Raw genomic sequence first — 18,829 nt, 5'->3', positions numbered from 1 at the left:
AAAGTTTTAAGAACAAACACAGTCTGAGTGTATTTCCAGAGAATGCTCTTGTTGCGCTGGCAACAGCTCCTTTCTCACCATTTGTTCCCATGTCACATAGATGCGGGGCTGAGAACCGTGGGGGGGTGTGGGGGGGGCGGGGGGGAGGGAGACTGACGTTAGCAGCTGCACCGAGTCCTTGGCTGAGGCTGGTGCTGCCCAGATGCTATTACATATTGGCCGACAGGAGAGAAAGCAAGTCAGCTGTTTCAGACACTGGTGGGGCAACTTTCTCAGCCATAGGTTCAAGGACCATGGCTGCCATTTTGTTGGCTTGAACTACCCAGTATAGACCTCCATTAGGAGAGAAAGAGCCCACCAAGCATCCCTTACAAGATGTGCCCCCTCCCCGAACCATGAGGGAGTCACCTGCCCAGTGCATAGTCCATCTCGCCCGAGATTTCTGTTCAACAGGGATGCTGCTAGGCTAGGCAGAGAAACTACTCCTTCCTGTACTTCAGTCCTTAGCCTTAGATCAGTGGGCTCTAGAGAGATGGTCTGGTTTATAGGAATCTCTGCCTCTTGCCAATTCAAAATTTTAAATAATTTCAGACTCTCTGAGATGCTGTGTTTACTCAGAGGGAACCTAAGTGAGAGGGGTGGGGAGAAAGTTCTCTTAGAAAATCTAGACTTTTGGGACGGACAGGTGACCAACAGACTAGCACCTCAGGTATGCTACTATTTCCTTCCTTTCAACCCTTCTTCCCAGAGCCCTGATACAGAGAGGGAGGGAGAGAGGGAGGGAGAAGCCAGGAATAATTCACTGGAGTGTATGAATAATTCCTACGACATATACTGACCTTTGTGCCAAAATGAACACTCTTGTCATTTATGTGAAATAGCAAACAAGAGCCCCAAAAGATTTGTTGGACTAATCCTCATTCTTAGAGACTGAGTTCACTGGACTAACACCTTATTAAAGACTGCATGGAGGCGCCTGGGTGGCTGAGTTGGTTAAGCATCTGACTCTTGATTTCAGCTCTGGTCATGATCTCAGAGTCGTGGGATCGAGCCCCACATCGGGATACATGCTGGGCATGGAGCCTGTTTGGGAGTCTCTCTCTCCCTCTCCCTTTGTACTGCCCCCCCTTCAAAACCTGCATGTAAATAGTCTGTAAGACTGAAAGGGTAACCATAAGTTGCTTGTGAATGACTGTAAAACACAGCTTAAGGTGTTATGGCCCAAGATGCCCCATTCGTACTATGGACGGCCAGGAGTGCTAGAAGGAACTAAATTTCTCAGGATGAAAAACATTCTTAGGGATGACAAACCAGGAGTTTTGCCTGCATACCAGCACTTTGATAAAATTCATCGTAAAGGCATGAATCACCACGGATGTGGAAATATACTAGTAAGGAAAAATTACACAGAAATCCACTTCTCTGGTCAACCCGGGCTCTTCGACAGGATTAATAAATTGTGTATGCTGCCTTCTCTTCGTCCACCTGTTTATTCTGGCTTTTCAAAAGCCTTTGGTAATACTTCTCAGCAGAAGTTTTAAGATACACACAGCATATATGCACATACCTCTGAGGCACTGTGTGTCTCAGGGCAATAAAGTAGGGGCATTTCTCTGACAAGAAAAAGATGAATCTTATTTAATGTAGCTGGGAGGTAAAATGCCAAGCTGAAGGGGATAAACTTCAGATTTCAGAAGTGAATAAAAGGGATAATGAACTTCAGAGAATTAAAAATTTAAGGTAAAAAAAATCTAAGGTAAGGTTATATTTTCCAATGTCCCTATTTTTCAGATGAGGAATGCCAAGCATTTATCTCAAGCAAAACTGAAAACGAGAACCCTGGCCTCCCCAGTGCTGTGAATGCCTAGGAGCGCTCGAGTCATTCATCAACCCGCTAGTCCTCTCGGAGAGATGGGGGCCCCAGATACCCCCCATGCAAAGAGATCAGCACCGTGCAGCACGCCCTCTCTCGTTTCTCTAGGCCCCTTAATCCACCAACCACCACACACACATATATATGGGGGCTCCCCTAAGACTGGGTGAACAGAAAACATTATCTTATCAGCTGCCTGGGAAATAACTGTTGGTTTGATCTGCTGATTTGGAAGCCAGCCCTGCTGAGCTCAAGAGTTTGCTATTAGACTAGAGTTAATTCACTTGGGGTCTGTTTCCTCACAGCCCTGCACACCAGGCTCAGTGCTTTACCTTCACTGTTGAAGAGTCCCACGCACAAAGCTTTAGGATTTGCTGAGGGATGAGTCACCCGTGCCCTTCAGTTAGGGTTTGTGGGTGGATTACCGCTCTCCTGTTGGAGTTCAGATTAACAAATGCCTTGGTTCTAACTGTTTAAAAAGTGATCTTTTTCCCCCCTGAAAAATCAAAGCGAGAGTCTAGTCCTTTAGTTCCTTGACGGTATCTTCAAACTGCAGCGTGTCTATGTGTTTACTCCTGCCATCCAGAACAAATCCCTTGAGCCTAGACAGACTGAGCGATACCCGCTTGGCTCAGGATCCACCTTTCAAACCCATAGGGGAAAGGCTATCGAAGTGCTGGTGTGCGTGGAAGTTTTCTCACAGCTCCCGGCCTCCCTTCTGGGATCACCGTAAAGGGCGCACACTCTTCTTTCCACCAATTTCTAACAAGCTCATTAGTGAGGGATTGCCTGAGAGTGGAACAGTTAGTTTGTATTTTCAGATCTAAATGCACAGAACCTTCTGTCAGGCTCCGGGAGACAGACAATTTAAACCTGAATGTGATTAAACACAGAGCTGCCCATACTCCCTCCTTCCCAGCCTGCTGCTTCCCCTCCCCAAGCTGAAATCATCCTGCGGTTGGGCATGGGGCTGAGCGTGCGTGGCGGGACCACTGCCCTGGCCTGGAGGCCGCACAGGCACATGCCCTCCTTCCTAGCACACGCGGCCTGCTGCAGGGGGGCCTCTCTCACCGAATTTCCTCAGTGGGATGCACGGACGTGGAAAGCATGCTTTTTAATGTAATGGGAAAAGCAAAACAGTAGGAGTAGTCACTCTAAGAAAACCCAAGGAGGGCGCCTGGGTGGCTCAGATGGTTAAGCGTCTGCCTTCGGCTCAGGTCATGATCCCAGGGTCCTGGGATCGAGTCCCGCGTCAGGCTCCCTGCTCCTTGGGAGCCTGCTTCTCCCTCTGCCTCTCTCTCTCTGTCTCTCTGTCTGTCTCTCATGAATAAATAAATAAAATCTTTAAAAAAAAAAAAAAGAAAGAAAACCCAAGGAAATCAGCGAAGAGGAACATGGGAGAGAAAGAGCAGGCGTAACAGGGGAAGGGGAGCCGTGAGGGCAGCACACTCCTGTTGCCTGGAACAGTCTTTGCCAAGCCAGTGTGCGCGGACAGGAGACGGCCTTCCAAACCAGCAGGGATGGACCAGAGCAGCAGGTGCGCAGCACGCACAGCGCAAGGGCCCCGCCGTCTCCCCGCACACTTACCTGCAATCCCTTGCAACAGCCCGCAGACGTTGAAAAGACTCTTCTTCATGATGCTCTGCACACACATGGTGAAGACGGACACCAAGGCCACGATGCAGAGGATGAAGATGCCCACGGCGAGGAAGATAGCGGTGGCCTGCCAGAAGCCGCTGGCAATCTCGCCGAAGTTCTCGGCATAGGGCCCGCACAGCGTCTCCCGCGGCACGTGCTGCACGCCGGGGTTGCGGATGCAGCGGGCGTAGATGCCCAAGGTCGGGTGGTAGGGCTCCGACGAGCCTCCGCTCCGGTCCTCGGGCTCGGCGCCGCTGCGACCCTTGGATGTGCCGATGAGCCAGTCGGCGCTCATGAAGGCAATGAGCTCTGCAAAAGCCACCACAATACTCAGGAGGGTCCAGAGCATCGAGCGACAGGTGACAATAACATGACACATATTGATGTTCCAGGCGGAGAAGTCAGGAGTCCACGGGGTGAAGAAGAACAGCCAGCGGGTGGGGAGGGAGGCTCAGGCGGCCTCAGGAAGCAGTCGCTGCTCCGGGCGCTCACTCCCACAGCCTGGGGCTCCCTCTGGCCGGCGTCTGGCAGCGCGGCGCCGGGCCGTCATGCTGCCATGTCCGAGCTCGGAGCGCGGCCTCACCTACGGGAGGGAAGGCAGGAGGGCGGTGAGCGGCGGCCAGGCTCCGCCCCGCGGCGCCGCCGCCAGCGAGCGCGCGGCCCCCAAAGCCAAGCGTGCGGGCGCCGCGGGGCTGCTCCCCGCGCTCCCCAGCCCTCCCCAGCCCGGGCCGCCGCGTGCCGCTCGGCGCCCCCCCGCCGGAGCAGATCCCGGTCCCCGGCCGGCGCGCCGCGGTCACCGGTTTTCTTTGTTCCCATTCTCCGTTCGCGAGCTCTCGCGCCCTGCGTGCGGTGGTTCCCTTTTCTCCGGGTCGGCGGGGGGCCGACGCTTCGGCACAGGAGCTCCCGCCAGAGCCGCGGCACTCTCGGGATAGGGCTCCTGCTCCATCATCTCTTACCAGACAAGGTCAACGGCACGGAGAGCCAGATAGATCTCGATAGGACCTGCAGGCAACGAACGCTGCCGACAGCCTGGCCGTGTTTTTATAAAGCTCACAGGGACTCTCTGCCTGCTGTCTTGGTACGAGATGAGGTGAGTTTTGAAAAACTCGCACCAAAAGCTTTTGCTTAGAGACAGCGCAGCAACACCCACTTTTATTGCCTGGGAATCAAATTAGTGGCAGAGACCTAAGAGGGAGGGTTTGCTTCATAGGTAAGTGAGAATTTATAAAAGGAAACACTATGAAAAATAACAACACACTGCTCCCCAAACTTATTTTTATTCATTTCTCACAGGGTGATTTCTGGACAAAAAGCTACACTAATTAAAACTCAAAAGAGGAAAAAATAAGAAAGCCTTGAAGAATTCATGACTTACTCACTCGGGGAAATCCTTCAAAACGGGCATTAATGACCACTGACTAAGTATCATTACCACTGAGGAGACTTGTTGCCAGAAACTTGCCGAGGAAGAATGCATTCCTTGAACTGTCCCAATTCAGCCCATGTGCCTCTGCCTGAGCTTCCATTCACCCCATGTCTGCAACTCAACATGCCCATTGTTTCTGATTGCACAAGGGCTCATTCTCTTCCCAGGGACAAATGGCTTCATTACCAGAGGGCTGTGCTCTAAGGTTCAAACCTCCTTGAGAGGGGCCTGAACCCTTAAACAGGGGTACAGTGCTCCTCGGCCGCCCCATTTGCTGCCCCTTCTCCAAGGTCAGGAAGAATCACACAGTTCACATCTGACATCTGGGCACGAGGCTGTGTTGTGAATGATTAGACATGATTAAACTGAGGTCATGTCAACCTCACGAGAACCAGAAAGAGCCCCAGTGGGGTGGGGCAGGGAGTTAGTGACGAGGAAGGGCATGGGGAAATAAGGAAGCCCAGAGTCAAAGCGTCCACACCACACTAGTGGACATGCTAGTGAGAGATTACTATTTATCTCCTAGAACGTGGCACATTTACAAATCCTCATATCATTCTAGTTACACAAGATGCTCTTTTGGGAAATTACCTAACACAGTAGTAAGGACATAGGCCCTTCATCGTCAGTGTGCGTGTGCACATGCGTGTGCGTGTGTCTGCTGAGTGCGGCTCTGCTGAGCACATGAAGGGAGAAGCGGGTTCCACTCTAGGAGTTTTGGAGTCTGTCAGGTCTGGGTTCCAAACCCAGCTCCACCACCCACTGGCCATGTGGACGCCTCAGCTGCCTCACCTACTCCATGGCAACAGTAAGGTATCCCGCTTCACAGTGTTGCTTCAGGAAACTACCAAGAACCTGTTAGAGCCCCTCAGGGCCTGGCAGTAAGTAAGCACTCAGTTAACTATCACCTCGCTTCCCTCAGAAGCCTTTCCCTGAGCCTGGAAGACACTGGTCAGACAACAGTGTAACTGCTGGAAGCGCTTGGCTGGTAACAGAAACATGGTCATTACACGCAAACATTAAGCACATGCTATTTAGAGACGGATGAGGTCACTTGTGTCAGCCTCCCCGGTAGGCTTCACGGGTGGGTCCTGGTCCTACTTCCTACCTCCTCACTGCCCAACCCGCTGCCAAACTCAACTGCGAAATAAATTAGCACTAGGCCAGAAGGAGAACTTACTCCCCCTCGCTCATCTCACCACCACTCAACCCCAAATGCCACCAAATAGAAATGCCTTTTTGAGACAAGAGTTAACAATACAAAAAAGCTTGGGAGGAGATAGTTTAGTCTGAAACGATCATTCTGAATGAGAACAATTAACAAGCCAGTAATGACTCCCGGGAGGTCCCACAAGCTGCACGCACCTGCCCGCCCACCAGGCTCGCACACACCTTGCACCGACGAGTGGAAAGCCAGCCCATTAGATGAAGATGAGGCTTCTACTAAGTCTTTTCATTTGATTAGAAAGCAGTTCACTGAGATGCTAGCCGATCTTGATCCCTGCTCCTCTTCTGTTTAATGGACAATTTTCAATATGAACATAAAACTTCTGCGTGTACTCTTACAGAGCCTCGGGGCTCTGCTACAACCTCTCCAGCGACCTGGATCTTAATGACCGTATCACGTGTCCACTGTCCTGGGCAGCAAGCTCGGCTCAGAGTCAGGCCTGCAGTCAGGTCGCCACTTATGAAGAGAAAGGGTGTGAAACTTCAGGGGAACGGAAGGTGGCACATTCAGGCTTAGCAAAATGGTCCGGGCCCCATTTAGGGCAGGATTATTTAGGGAGCCAAGTGGTTAAGTTCACAGAACGTAGTTCTCTTGTCTGTCCATGCTAGAACAATCCCCCATCTACGGCACCAAATTCTCACATCCAGGCGGGCATGGCTGGAAGGAAGCTTTTATTCGCCTGTTTGGAAGAGGGAGATAACATGCTTTGCTCTCTCCAGCCCAGTCCGCTAATAACTAAGTGGGACGGCCATACCACACAAGGCCGACTGACCGGCTTTCCTGGGGATCCAAAACAAGTCCTCAGATCGACAGGACAAGGGAAAATCTGGAAATGCATCAAGGGGCTTCACCAGGAGCCTGTGCTCTGTAGAGTGTCCCAGTTTGGCCACGTCACATGTGCGAGGAGAGACCCCTGCCGACACAACATCCATATCAAAGGGGAAACAGATCCTCATGACAGATGTTGTGAACCATGGGGATCCCAGCACGGAGCTCAACACAGCCTCCACGGACGTCCCCCGGACTCCCTGCTTCTCCACAACTCACTCAATAAGACCAGGCCCTCGCTGACCTTCCATATGGAAGTCTTCTCTCCACAGGCCACTACATACATCTCCACTCCAGCACAGCTGACTTCACTGTCTTATCCCTGATGGCTGGGCCTCATCTGGACAGTCCTCTGACTTTCAGAAAATGATGCTGTGATTCTCACAAAGGTCCGCAGAGTAAAGCCTCTTAGCGAGTAATAAGAAACTACAACAACAACAACAAAAAGAGACTCCTACAGAAACCTACAGTAATGATCTGCAGTCATACTAGAGTCAGAATGCAGAGCAAGGGGAAAGTGACAAGTGGCCGGTCTCCACAAAGCCCTCATATTTAAAACAAGGGTGAAGGTAGTAGGCTGCGCTCAACTGGGTCTGTCACTGCCACCACAGGGTCCTATCTTTGGCAGCTTCCTGCTGTCACAGTGAGCAGGGAAGAAGGTGCAGGTGGAGCACAACCACCCGGGGCCAGGTGGCCGGGAGATGACCGTAACAGAGACTGAGGAGCAGAGGAGGTGAAAGGACTTGACTCAGGTGCGTCACAGCTACCCAAGTGTGCCGCCATTACGAGAGCAGCGAAGCCCGTGAATGAAGCCATGACAGAGTTTTGAAGAACACTAGAGCTTGCTTCTTCACTTCAGTTCTCTTTTTCTACTTTATTATGAAAACTGGCAAACATAGATGGAAGTGGAAAAGAACAGACTATGGACGTTCAGCTTCGACACTGGTATACAGCCTCACGCTAACACTCATTTTCTTCTGAACCATGCGAAAACAAGTCACAGATGTCTTGACACTTCAACCCTAAACACTGTAGCATACACCTCCTAAAAATAAAGACATTTTCCTACATAACCACAATAAAATGAACACACCCCAAAAAAACTGACAATACTTTCCTTCTATCCAAAGCCTGGTCCACACTCAAATTTCCCTATCCTGCCCCATTTTTTATAGTTGTTTTCTTATAACCATGACTCAGTCAAGGCTCATGCACTTCATTTGGTTTTGTATCTTGTTTCTTTTAGTAAAAAACGATCCTTTCACCCCTAACCCTGTTTGCATTTTTCCCTTGACATTGAGGCTTTTTTTTTTAAGATACCAGGCCAGTTGCCTTGTAGAATACCCAACAATCTTGATTTGTCCATTTCCTCATGATGTCATTTAAAGTGTTCTCTATTCCCTGCTTTATAGAAACAAGGTGACTAACTTCCGCCTACCCCGCCCGGGCCCCCGGACCGGAAGCGCCAGGCTCGAACCCCAACCTCCTCGTCTGGCTTGAAACACCGGCGCCGCCAAGATGCCGGCTTACCACTCTTCTCTCATGGACCCTGACACCAAACTCATTGGAAACATGGCACTGTTGCCTATCAGAAGTCAGTTCAAAGGACCTGCCCCTAGAGAGACAAAAGATACAGATATTGTGGATGAAGCCATCTATTATTTTAAGGCCAATGTCTTCTTCAAAAACTATGAGATTAAGAATGAAGCTGATAGAACCTTGATATATATAACTCTGTACATTTCTGAGTGTCTAAAGAAACTCCAAAAGTGCAATTCCAAAAGCCAAGGTGAAAAAGAAATGTATACACTGGGAATCACTAATTTTCCCATTCCTGGAGAGCCTGGTTTTCCACTTAATGCAATTTATGCCAAACCTGCAAACAAACAGGAAGATGAGGTGATGAGGGCCTACTTACAGCAGCTGAGACAAGAGACTGGACTGAGACTTTGTGAGAAAGTTTTTGACCCTCAGAATGATAAACCTAGCAAGTGGTGGACTTGCTTTGTGAAGAGACAGTTCATGAACAAGAGTCTTTCAGGACCTGGACAGTGAAAGGAGCCTGAGCAGACACTTTCCACAGCCGTGGGCAGCATTTTACAGCAAGGTGTACACAGTTATTTGCCTTTATTTGATAAAGTTTTATACAGAAGAGAGAAGAGAGCATGTCTTCACTTGAAGAGCTCTTTTATCAAGAATTTGGGGCAGGGAGGGAAGAATGGGTGATTTGAAATTTTCTGCAGTATTAAGCTGGTGCTTAATAAAAATAAGTAAGAATAAAGAAATTTCTAACATTCCATGTCAAAAAAAAAAAAAGAAACGAGGTGAAATCTAAAGGCTAGTTCAGAATCAGCTTAAATATTTTTGGTGAGACTGCTTTGCAGGTGACACTCTTTATTCCTACTGCATCACATTTGGGAGGAATAATACTGAGTACACCTCAGAATCAGAATAATTTTATACATATATAGACATACATGATTATGTATATGTGTACATGTATAAATATATATGCATATATTTATACATATATATGGGGGGGAGAGAGACAGACAAGACAGACAACATGCCCGGGGTCCTCTCTGGCCCTGAAGAATCAGAATTTTGGTGAGGGAGATGCAGAAGGCTGGCTGGGCAGGGCTCCATGTTTGGAAGAGCTCCTTGGGTAAGTGTTGACAGCACTGTTGAGAAGCCCTGCCCTAAGAGATGCCACCCTGGAAGCTTAAAAAGTCCTTTACCAAAGGGATTTTACTTCTAAGAAATGTTTGCTGTATTTCTTTGAAATGAAATCACACTTTATATATGACGTATGAAAGCAGGGAAAGCTCTGCAGGCTTGGGGAGTAAAATACAACCTTAGAGAGAGGCAGCCCTTTCCAGGAGGACTGACTTGAACCAACAGAGCCCGGTTGTAGTGATGAGGAAAGCTTTTGCGTGACGAGAAGGAGGGGCCATCTTGCCGCTAACTTCAGAGCCCCCCCGTCTCAGAAAGGACAGCCCTGGGCTCCTGCCGCCTCCCTGTGACCTTGCCCTCGGCCCGCCAGCCTGCCCTCAGCCAGGCTGCGGGGGGCATCAGGTGCTGGCAATACCACGCTGGGCAAAGCGCACTACACTGTGGGAGCTGGGATGGCGGCATTTTAAGAGCTTTGTAAACAGACTCATGAGCAAATCTCAGCTCTGCCGCTGAAGAGTTGTGTGACCTTGGGCAAGCTATTCACGCTGCACCTTGGCCCGCCTCAGTTTCCTCCTCTGCAAAAAAAGGGTAGCAACATCTTCGTCCCGAGGCTGCCAGGAGGAATGAAGGAGACAGCACACGAGGAATGATCAGCAGAGTTTCCTGTTCACTGTGCTCAACATACCTGAGCTATTATCAATCATTATCAGAGGATTAAATAATTTATTAATGATTATCATTTTAATCATGGGATCATATGACTAAATAATAGATTTACTATAGTAACCCATGTGACCAGAAGGACCAATACACTTCCGAGCAGATTGCATTTTGCTCCCACGTCACTGATGGTTTCTTTGGCAGTATGGTCTCCATCCCAGTGTCTTCTGGAAGGATAAGAGGATTAGGTGAGTAAAATTTATGTGCTTTTTGCCTTCCAAGAGTTGGAAAGACCCTCCAGAAGGCTGCTTCTTGAAGTGTGGTCCCTGGACCACCCCCCATCTCCTAGAGGGAGATGTAGGCCATCTGTTTTAAAAAACATTTAGTTCCTGGTCCCCACACACTGCATCAAACTTTCTGGAGGTGGTGCCAGAAAGTGTTTCTAACAAGCCCCCCCGCCCCCGAGATTCTCTGCATGGCGCCATCTAAGACCGGGTTGGGGGGAGGTCGCTGGCCCTGGCAGTGCCTTGGAGCTGGGGAGGGAGCCAAGAAGAGGCTTGCCCGGCTCAGGAGGACAGAGCCAGACCACCTGTCCTTGGCACAGCTCCTGACGTCACAGAAGTCACTGGGCCAGTGAATCTGCAGGGACGCAAGCTGCTTCCCCATACACGTGCTCTCCAGTGGTCCTTGTAGAGCATGAAAGAGCTCAAGCATTCAGGACTCTTCAGAGCACGCCAGCAGCTCTCAGAACTGATGGACTGGGCTGGTCCAAAAAGCTCAGCACCTTGCATGACTTTCCAAAAAAAAAAAAAAATCAGCTCCCAAAGGAGGTTTTGCGAACTCTCAATTGCCCTGGCCACCCCCTCAAACACGTGGACTATGGAAATGTGGTCCTCTTGACAATATTTAAGAAGGGGCCCCAATGTACTAATCCATACGCTGTCCCTGGAGTGCCAGTCTTGGCATGCTCACATCCTCCCGCTAGCGACCACGATTTCCTTCCTCGCTCCCTCCCCGTCTCTGATCTGACTCTACCTGGAAAACTCCTGCCCTGGCTCTCAACCAGGACGATTTTGCCCCCTCCCCCTTGCAGGAGACATGCGGTGATGTGTGGACATATTCGGGGCTTGTCACAACTTGGGGCGGGAGGGGAGGGTGTGCTCCTGGCATCCAGTGTGCCAAGGATGCTGCTGACCGGCCTGCAGGGCACAGGGCAGCCCCACAAAGAGGCAATGTCACCAGTGTTTACAGTGAGAACCCCTTTCTGGAGGCTTCCTGCATAGAGCAGGGTTGACATTTGCAGGTGCAACATGAAACAGATTGCTAAAGCTGTTGCTTTTTAAAAAGGTCTAATGAGTAAGCCATGCTCTATAATCTGGATGGACAGTCACAGTATTTACTACATTAAGTACATTTTTAGTCGTTTTTCTGAATTTCTGTTTAAGGTCCACGCTAGTCTGTGTGTCCCAAGATGGCAAGCTGACAGAATGTGGATCCCAACTTGCCGGAGTGAACACACTCAGGGACAGTGCCCTTGACCTTGCCTCTTCGGGGGCCCTGACAGTGTTTGGATCACACACAGAAGTCAGCTATTGTTTTTAGTCATCTCTTCTGCAAATGGCAGAATGGGGCTCCCAGCTTATTAAGAGCAGGAGGTCATTCGCTGCTGGGTCTTTACCTCCCCGAGGGTCTTGCACTACCTCAGACAACTGCAAGTTTGGTCACATGGCCTCTATTTCTCTCAAATTCCCCTCCTCCCGAGCTGGGCTGTCCACTCCATACATGCTCAGGGGGCCTTGGCCATTCCAAATGCCAGGAAACCTCAAGGAACTTCCCAAGGAGACCGAGGGAATGCGCAGGCATTCTGGTTACTACCCGACCCCGGCCTGGCTCCCTCGACCAGATGCTTTCCTCTCTGGCTGACCCTCTCAGCGGTGTCTGCGGCCTGATGGCCCCTCCAGGGCAGCAAGGGCCCACCCTCCGAAAGCAACTGAACGAGCCTTTTCTTTTCTGGGTTTGGAGCACCCGGTGAGCTCCTGCTCATTATCAAGTGTGTCCTTTAATTCCCTGCTCCTCCCAAGGCCTTCTTGGTGCCCACTCTCACTCCTCTTGTAACTAATCCATCTGCTTACTAAGCACCCATTTCTAAAAGTGTCATTTTTATATTTCCTCCCTGAGACATCAGCACCCAGAGGGAGCAGGTCTACTTGTCTGGTCCTATTTTCTAAATGATCCCTTCTTTAAGATTTCTGAAGCCCACCTAACTTACTTCTTAACTTTTTCCTTGTACAAACCTCACCATCTAAAAATCTTTAGAAAACAAGTCTTTCTTTACGGATCTTCTACTCTGTCAAACAGGAGGGACTGAAGAATCAATCTCCAAGGTAAACGCTGACGTCTAATCTCACGCACATCCTGTAAGCTAGGGGCCATATGCCTATGCCCTCCCATACTGTGGGGTCCAAATGTTTTCAGTTTGTTTCAATGGAATTAGAGCTTGAACATCAAGGGTTGCCTTTTAGTGTCACTGTTGTATATAATTTTAAACTAAAGGTATTTTCAAGTTCGTAATGAATTCTGTGATACCAGGCAAAATGTAAGTCTTAAAGTGAGCCTCATGAGTTTTCTCAGAATCAATAAGAAAGTAGAGTGCTTTAATGGAGAAAAGTAAAGGATGGAAAACAAATAACTTAGGAGAACTTGTGCGTAAAAATCAAGATATATAACTTCCTTCTTCATGAACACCAGTGAAAACCAGAGACTCCAAATGCCCTCTGTTAAAGTGCCTCAACTCTGAGAATAAATAACAGGCTTCTGGCTTGTCTAAGTGGACAGCTGGGCAGCCTCTCCCAGGGCGGGGAGCATGGACGTTCACTCTCAGAGCAACTGTAGGCTTTCTAGTCCCTTCCAGACACAGGCAGAAAGCATCACTTCTGTTCACGGGATATGATGCCATCAGTCAGGTTCCCTTCCAACAGCTTGAGAAAAGCCAAACATGATAAACGGAAAGGATTATGCCATCTGTTATTTCTGAGTCTCACAGAAACCCAGAGAACCCAAGAATCAACTGGAACAAGAGTCCCATTCTGACTGGAAGCTTCGGCGGAAGCTTTTGTGGAAGACTGTATTCCTCTTTCAAATATACTCTGTCTCTCCTTGGAGGAGGGTCCTATTGTCCCTCCCCATCCCCATCAAGCCTGCCCAGAGCGCTGGCTTCAGCCAAACCACTGTAAGAAGTGACACATGCCACTTCTAAGCGGAAGAGTTTATGAGCTGGTGCCTTATTCTCCAGCTCTCCTACCTCTCCCATGAGGTCGAAAACACCTCAGACAGAGGCCTCCCCCTCCGCCTGGGTCCCTGACAGCACGAAGCAGGGGCCCCTGATCCTTGATAAACAGGCAGTGTGGGCCCCAACCCGGCCCTGTTGTTGCCAGTGCGGAGATGTGAGGGCCGCGCTCCTGCTGGAATCCGAGTACCTGCCGGTCCCGACTCTCTGGTGGCAGGTTCGATTCCACTTCGCCATGTTCTACCACACGCACGGCAAAGAGCTTCCGGCATTTAACAGTAATAAATGAGAGACATTAAAGCTTGGCCACCGTCTCAGGAGTACTCCCTGAACAATTCAGTGAGGTAAGCTGCTCCAATACGGGGTTTGCTCTCACTGTATTTATTTTAGGGTTAATAAATGGAAGTACTAAGAAAGAAGAAAAATTCCCTCTTCAGTAAGTGGGGACATTTATAAAGCGACTCAGAGGACCGGCTTGAAGACTCACTTCCCACATCAGGCGCTTCTCCGAGGTCTCTTGCGGAAGAGCTGCCTCAGCTTTCCCTTCTCTGCTTCTGCTTCTTCCACCCAGGGGGGGCTCCAGCCGGCTCCCGCCGCCGCCGCCGGCCAGGACGACAGCCAGGCCGCTGCCGTGGTGCAGGACAGCTCCGCGCCGGGCCTGACCGGGGGGCTGGGCCCGCGCCGCCGCCGGCGCCGGGGAGCCCTGCGGGAGCAGCTGGTCGCCGCACTGGCCCGAACCAGGGCGCAGGGCCGCCCGGAGGCCGGAAGCCACAGGGCTGGAGGGAGGGCGTCCGACGGACACGGGGCACAAGAGCTCCTTGAGCTCGGAGGGCAGGACCGACACCCGGAGGCTCCGGCTGCGGAACAAGAGGTCGCGGCGGCCCAGGATGCGGAGCCGCCAGACGAGGGAGAACGGAAAGTCCGGAGGCACAAGGTGGAGGCAGTGAGTCGCAGGGGGACAAAGAGCCATGACCACACTTGACATTTTCTCAGGTAATCTCTACCGTGAGAATCAGAATATTCCATCTAGGAATGCGGCCATTGCAGAGACGGCATGAGGGTGGGAACTGGTGGCTTTTGTGAGGAAGACTGCCAACAACTCCTGAGAATATCTGTCATTTAAAAATGGGTTTTTTAAATTTTGGTATTGCCTCCTTTTGAACCGAGTCCTTTTTTTTTTTAAACAGCAATATGGTATCATTTTCTAAACTCAGTAATAAGTGCCAGACAAAAACGCTAATCTGGAAATAGTCTGTGGTAGTTAAAAAACAGCAGAAAGTTCTTTCCTTCTATCCCCAACACACACACGCACGCGCGCGCACGCACGCACACGCACGCACAGGCACTGAAAATCTCACCCATTAGTGTTATTAACACAAGAAAACCAGAGTGGTTAATGTTCAACGTGGGCCTTGGTGCCAAGGTTCCACCAGCCGTTAGGGAGGTGATGGGTGTGAGTGGAAGTACCACAGAAACCTCCTTTTAGAGGCCAAGGGGACAGGGCAGGTGCATGACTCAGAGAAGGGGTTCCCGCCTGCGGACCAAAACTCCACCCAGGAACTTCCCGAAGGGAACGGGGCGGGAACCCAGGACGCCCTTGAAACAAGCCCATCACAACACCACCCGCCGCCGTCTGGTCTGCTTGCAAAGCTCTCAGCAGAGTGATGTTCTTTCTAATTAGCCACTAAAAGATATTATCAGTCAACTGGGCCTAAAGATGCAAGACAACCCACATCCTTAAAAACCAAAAGGATAATTTGGGATTTACCCAGAGACCAAGACAGTGCTAGTCCTTCCTCACCTTTTTCTTTTCCAACCTTTTCTATTCTCACTGAAGTCACTTCTGTTTCTAACCAACATTGCTCAGCAGCAGTGGAATTTTAACAAGTTTTTGAATGAGTTAAAGGAAAAGGCCAAAGTCTACTGTAGACTATGCTCATATTTCTAAGAGCACCACTGAAATGCTCAAACTCGTTATTACTTCACTCACACCAATACTGGCTTTTTGCAACTGAAGATATGACTTGCAGCCTCTGGTCTGAACCACCCTGTTGGGTGTAGACACACTTCCTGACTGTCAGTGAGCTTGGACAGGGAATGGACATCAGCCTAAGGCTTTATGTACCCAACACACACGCAGCCTAGAATAAGATGGACGAGATAGGTGCTCACAAACACGACTCTTTGTAAGTCTAGGCATTAAAAATCTCCCCTCTCTAGAGACTTCCTTCTCCCACGAAATACTGTATGATCAGGAATGTGTACGTACACACATATTTGCAATGTTAGATTCTTTTAAACCTCTAAAAAATCAGCCGGACAGATTTGTACACTGCATCCACACCCAGTTCATTAACCACTGTCCATTTCAGTGATTTCATAGCCAGAGAGTGAGCTACCCAGCACTTTTCACCTTTCCCTAATGAGCATGCCAAATTCAAAACCATAAGCAGGTTTAAGCTTCCTTCATTTATTAACTAGAGGAATTCCCCAGATATTCAGAATTCACACTGTTCTGGAAACAGGCGGGTTTAAGTACAGCTCCCAAAGGGATGCACACTCTTTGAGGGAAAATATGTTCAATGCACGGTTACCAGCAGCTTCAGGTACTCGCAAAGGGAGAACAGTCCTGCAGTGTGGGCGGCAGCCCAGGCCTACACTGCCGAGCTGGCCTAGTGCCAGGGAGGTACCAGGCGGAGGAGGCCCCGGAGCTTTCTTCACTGCAGGCTCGATGGAGTCAGTGCAGACTCCAAGTTCAAGATGGTCAGAGCACACCCCCGATATTTTGGAAGTCTGAACCCTTGTACTTGATCAAAGGACCCAGCACTTTCTTTCTGCAAACAGGGATTCACTGTTACAGTTTCTAACAATAGTGAGGTGTAGTGAACAGAGAGAAAGCTCAACTGGACGTCTCAGAAAAGAGAGTATGTGTCAGAAGACCAGGCTGCTTAAAAACAAAAGCAAAAGTGCTAGAAAGCCTGGGAGCAGAAAACACATTAGGTTCATTTCTAGAAGAAGACATGTCCCAACCCTCTGTTCCCTAGCTTCTCCCCTGTAAGGGCTGATAAACAAGGTGGGCAAAGAGGAAGCCTGTCCTGGTTTACAGGCCTGTCCAGCACTATGGACACCAGGTGCCACAGTGGGGTCTTGGCACCATCCCCCGCCCAGCCCCCACCCCACCCCTCCAGCACAGGTCTTCTGTAGGGTATGACTCACTGAGAACACACATGGCTCCGTAAGAGAAAGGTACAAGGCCAGGGGGCCTGAGGGAATCAGCAGAGGGGAAAAAAAATGGCCAGGTAATAAAATGGAGCATCCCCGAGATGCTGACACATAATCCGCTGAAGTCGTAAGAACTGACAGACTTTGTGACAGCAAACCATTCCCCACAGCCCTGATCACTGCAGGCTTCGTAAAAAGACCCCTTATCTGGCAGAGTAAGTCCTTTTCTCTGCATCCCAACTGCCAAGCTCTCCCATGAGCAGGGTGGTTAATAACTCCAGGTTCCCGCACAGTGTTTTGGGGAGTCTCTCAGGCTCATGCACAGGAAGAAGGTAGGCTCAAGAATCACCCTCTCAGAGTTCCTACAACGCCCACTGCTCTGCCCTTCCAGGCCAGTGAGATCCCCTAGAAAGACAGCACCAGGGAGGGATTTGGTCTGGAGCCAGACTGCCTGGATTTAAATCCTGTTTCTACCACTTCCTAGATTAGATGGTGACTCTGGCACAGACCTGCCTCTGTGCCTCAGTTCCTGTGTCTGCAAAATGGGATGCCAATGGAACCTACCCCAGAGGCTTGTTGTGAGGATCACGAAGTTAAAAGAAATAACGAGATCAGAACAGGGCTTGACGCATGCTCAGTGTTCCCGGCACATGGCCCACCCTCCCTGGAACAGGATCCAGCCTCCCCACCTCCTGACTTGCATCAGAACGGCCACTTTGGGGGTCGTGCCTGAGGCATTCCTTTTGCCATTTTGACTTTCCTGTTCTCTAAGGCCCACCTGGCATGCGGTAATTTGCCTTACCTTCAAACACCAGTCTTTTCCATGTGAAAGGAGTCACAGAGCAGGAAGGATACGGCTTGGAGCCAGATCCTCCTTCAACGCTGTCACCCTGACTATAACTAAGTCTGCGTCTGTGGACAACGAGGTTCGCTTCTCTGAAGCAGAGCTGATCAAGTACCTACCTCACAGGGCATTACAAAGGACGACAAGACCCATGCAGGTAAAGTGAGGTTAAGACTGCAAACACTCATTAGGTGGTAGGACCCACTACTATTATTATCCTGTTGGTCAACATTTATTTTTCTGCTCCCAAAAGGCTCTTTGTCTCCACAAGGCCACAAAAAAAAAAAAAAAAAAAAAAAAAAATCACAGCATCACTAACAGGTGGGAAAAAAGCCCTAGACAGGAAGCCGGGAAAACTTGGGTGCTGGTCTAGGCTCTCGCCTAACTGACCTGTGAGCAGACAGCTCGCTGAGCGATCCTGGCTTCAACAGCTCAGGCACAAAGTGACGGGGATGGGTTTGCAGATCACCACTGTCAGTTCCGGTGCCAAAAGGCTGTCATTTCAAGCACCACACCACCTCTTACCACCTTCTCCAAGACTAGGGGCTCCCCTGGAGCAGGTGGCACCCCAAGTCCTATTCTTCTAGAGGGGAAGCCTGTGGGGGAATGGCAGAGGGGAGACCCTGCAGGAATGCCAAATGCAGTGGCTTAAAGGTGGCAGAAGAGGGGCACGCAGGTGGCTCAGCTGGTTAAATGTCTGACTCTTGATTTCCGCTCAGGTCATGATCTCAGGGCGGTGAGATCAAGCCTCCATTCAGCAGGGAGTCTCCCTCCCCCTATGCCCCTCACTTAGCTCGCAGGGGGGAAAAAAAAAGGTGGCAGAAAAGAAGGTCACATTTGATCACAGTGCTGAGAAGACCGGGGACTGGGGGACATGCCCTTGGGCAGCGCACAGGGACGTGTCCAAGGGCCATGGTCAGATGGTATGGCCTATACTGGTTCCCTCTTCTCATGGTCTTGTTTTCTCCCTGCGGTGGAGGAACCCAGCTCTGACCTTTCATTTCCCACTTCAGAGTGTCTCTCATTCTTGGAAACACAGCAGAGCAGTCCCCACTCCAGTCTCTGGGCTAACAGCTACAAATGAGGCCCCCTCCTGTCCTTAGCTTCAGAGATGGATCCTGCAACTGAAGCACGCTTATTCAGTTCTGAAA

General features: G+C 50.1%; 2 protein-coding genes across 17 annotated transcripts in view; one reads left to right on the top strand and one right to left on the bottom strand.

Moving 5' to 3' along the window:
* The window catches only part of LHFPL2 (LHFPL tetraspan subfamily member 2), a 154,587-nt gene that overhangs the window by 20,569 nt on the left and 115,189 nt on the right, over positions 1–18,829 (bottom strand). For 13 of the 16 annotated variants that reach the window (XM_073905287.1, XM_073905291.1, XM_073905290.1 and 10 more), the window contains one exon: positions 3,461–4,094. The exons of 1 other annotated variant lie outside the window; for it this stretch is intronic. In XM_073905287.1, the coding sequence (XP_073761388.1) occupies positions 3,461–3,890 (430 nt within the window). In that variant the 5' untranslated portion in view covers positions 3,891–4,094. Of the gene's footprint in view, positions 1–3,460; positions 4,095–4,308; positions 4,420–4,467; positions 5,406–18,829 lie in introns of those variants that run through there. 2 more of the 16 variants (XM_073905294.1, XM_073905295.1) reach the window with 2 other exon arrangements.
* On the top strand, positions 8,426–9,289 carry LOC112839637 (actin-related protein 2/3 complex subunit 3). Its single transcript, XM_025892625.2, has one exon. It carries the CDS (start codon positions 8,512–8,514, stop codon positions 9,046–9,048), a length of 537 nt encoding a protein of 178 aa, XP_025748410.1. The 5' UTR covers positions 8,426–8,511; the 3' UTR covers positions 9,049–9,289.

The sequence above is a fragment of the Callorhinus ursinus genome, unplaced genomic scaffold, assembly GCF_003265705.2.
Source record: "Callorhinus ursinus isolate GAN/ISIS: 27379988/994484 unplaced genomic scaffold, GSC_fseal_2.0 scaffold23, whole genome shotgun sequence".
Taxonomy (NCBI): domain Eukaryota; kingdom Metazoa; phylum Chordata; class Mammalia; order Carnivora; family Otariidae; genus Callorhinus; species Callorhinus ursinus.
Note: the sequence above shows the minus strand (reverse complement) of the source record. Positions and strands in the feature narration are given on the sequence as shown.